General features: G+C 41.5%; 1 protein-coding gene across 1 annotated transcript; it reads right to left on the reverse strand.

Annotated features, from left to right (window-relative positions):
- Window positions 1-226: 226 nt before the first annotated feature.
- Window positions 227-1,596, reverse strand: LOC148155959 (uncharacterized). The gene is made up of 2 exons (XM_088010809.1): window positions 1,560-1,596; window positions 227-878 (listed from the first exon to the last, which is right to left on the reverse strand). The coding sequence occupies exon 2, from the start codon at window positions 832-834 to the stop codon at window positions 484-486; it is 351 nt and encodes a 116-aa protein (XP_087866935.1). The 5' UTR covers window positions 835-878; window positions 1,560-1,596; the 3' UTR covers window positions 227-483.
- Window positions 1,597-2,825: the final 1,229 nt, after the last annotated feature.

Here is a 2,825-nt window from a genome sequence, read left to right on the forward strand (position 1 = left end):
GTAGAGTCTTTGTTTATTGTTTATACAATCATTATCATAACTCACACGTGTCTGTCTGCACATGGTTGCATGAAGCCAGGGTAACGTTTAAAGGCTGGTAAATGATTAATATTTCTGAAGCCATCATTTGAGTTTTAGACAAAACTAAGTGGAAACGATCTTTCACAATAGCCGTTCAGTCAGTATTTGGTCAAGCATACTGTCAGTAGAATAAAAACAGACGATACCAAATCTCATTTTACTTTATAATGACTAAGCAAAGACATAAAGGCCACAATGAAGTAATTTTACTGGACGTGCCACAAGATATGTAAATAGCAGGGTCATTATGATTTTTTGTTGTTGTTGTGTGTGTGTGTGTGTGTGTGTGTGTGTGTGTGTGTGTGTGTGTGTGTGTGTGTGTGTGGGGGTGTGTGTGTGTGTGTGAAACAATTCTATAACCATTTTATGTTTCTAACATGTGTGCGGTTTACAGTGGGTTTATCACACATCATAAAGCAGAACGGTGACCGGAGCACTCAGCGACATGTTGTGTATGATCTGCTTGGAGCAGATGTTTTCATCGTCTTCGTCCTCCACGAAGAGGGACAGAAAGCGCTCGGGCTCCCAGGGCACTTCCTGAGTCTGCGAGGCCAGCACGCGCACGCAGCTCACATCCTTCCTGAAGCTAAACTTTTTAGTTCCTGGAAGCGCAGTCGGGCTCCGCTCGTCGTCGCTGTCTCCGCTCTGCGCAGTAATGAAGGCGTCGATCTCCTGAGCCTTCTCCATGATGAAAACACGCACGTTCCTTTTGCTGTAGTTGCTCATCTGGCAGGCAGTGCTCGTGTTCCCCATGTCGGTGCGATGTAACAGGAAGAACCGAAGTGCAAGACTGGAGGCTGTAATTTTTATATTAGTGAATCATTAAATAAAAGTTTTTCTTTTGCTTCTGTTCACTTGGTTTAATTCTGTTAAATACTGCGACATACTTTTTTTTTTATTCAAACCACGCGCGTGCGTGGCTCACTGTGCAAGACATGTTCACGCGTGTTTAATGTTTAATTTAATCACATTTCTGGTCATCTAAAAGTGAAATTGTATTTATTTTTATAGCATTTATCCTGAACATAAACATTTCTATTGTTTAAAAATATGTGCGTGCACACAGACACGCATATATTGAAGATCATTATAATTAATATATATTATAATAATAAAGACAAAGTAAAAATCTTGTACATGATTTTCCTTAAACACCACAATTATCTGCAGCTTTGTGTTCGTCTGTCACATTAAAAGCAAACAAACTGCATTTAAGTCTTTTTTTTGTTACAAGAAATAAAATACATTCAAAGGATAAATATGTTTGTTTTTTTTTGCAAAGAACAGTTGTCTAGTTTTAAAACGCAATTGTATTTTCCTGACCGTGAGCAGAGCAGTACTTAATGTTAACAGAGCCATTTGTCGTCATCTGTCAGTACTTAAGCTGAACAGAGGTTAATGACAGTTGTATATTTGCACGTTCTGTTAAAGCTGTGAAACAAACCTCCTGACGAATATTTGAAGCTAAGAACTCTTACCTGCTGTTTCAGTGAAGGTAGCAAAGACTAATGTGCAGCATTTGTCTTCCTCACCAGAGCCATTGGAGCGATACGGGCACAGTCTGATAATATGCAAAAAGCATCACTGGGTCACATAATGCATCTGTTTTAGGAGGCTAAGAGCTCAACGTTTCACATCTAAGACGGGTTTTAAAATGAGGCTTTTTTTATCGAAAGTGAATGAAAGGATGATATGATTTAGTCAAAATGTACAGTAGGGTAGAGTAAGACCATCTTGTGGTCTCAACTTTTTATTTGCATAGATAGCCCAGTTTTAACAGCGGTGAGTATTTTTTGGAGAAAAAAAAACATTTATTTGACATCTTGGAAGAACACACTCTATAGTGCCAAAATACAAGGATTCAAGGATTTTATTTATTTATTTTTTTATTGTCATACCATCTTGAGAGTTTGTGGTGCGAAATTTGTACTCAGGTCCCACATAAAGAAATCCACTACACTAAAAAAAATTATAGATAAATAATTAAATAAAATAAATAACCAAATGAATAATAAAGTAATTTAAGTGATATGTGTCTGTGTGTAAATAAGTTATGAGGAGAAGCTGCATTTGGTGCAGCTCGAGTTCAGCAGTCTGACGGCTGAGAGGAAGAAGCTGTTCCTGTTCCTCAGCCTGGTGGTTTTTGCTCTGGACGCTCCTCGGCCTCCTGCCTGAGGCCAGCGGCTGGAACAGCCTGTGTGCAGTGGTGACGAACACCGCAGTAAACTCCTGAGGCAGGTAGTACGGCCGACATTTCACTGTCATAAGTTATAACGCCTCTGAGCAGCAGCTTTTAACCAGTCCACAGTTCGTACACCAACCTTCATTCACGTACGTACAGAGTTCTCCTCCCCGTGTTTTCCCTGACCGTTGGTCGCGGTCCGCTCGGAATAACTGAAGACCGTTGATCTGGAAGGCTGAGTCTGGCATGGTGCTGTTAAACCAGGTTTCCGGTAGGCAAAGAACGGCACAGACTTAGCTCTGTGCCTTAGATCTGGACATTGGCCAGCTGGGCCAACGCGCCGGTCTTGTTTCCTTTTGACCGTTGCTCCTTGCACTCTGCTGCGCCAGTCCGCTGATCTGAGCCGCTGTCTCCCAAGTGCGGATTTCAGCCTTGGCGATAAATCAACAGCCGTTCTGTCTCCAATCATGGCCCTCAGTTCGGCCGAGCTGTACTTCAGCCGTAAGGTTGTTGCTGAACTCTTTCCAAAAGCAGCTTCACAGATGTTACAATAGGGCTTAAC

This window comes from Poecilia mexicana, unplaced genomic scaffold, assembly GCF_051168715.1.
Source record: "Poecilia mexicana isolate PSO_F unplaced genomic scaffold, ASM5116871v1 scaffold_12, whole genome shotgun sequence".
NCBI classification, from domain to species: Eukaryota; Metazoa; Chordata; class Actinopteri; order Cyprinodontiformes; family Poeciliidae; genus Poecilia; species Poecilia mexicana.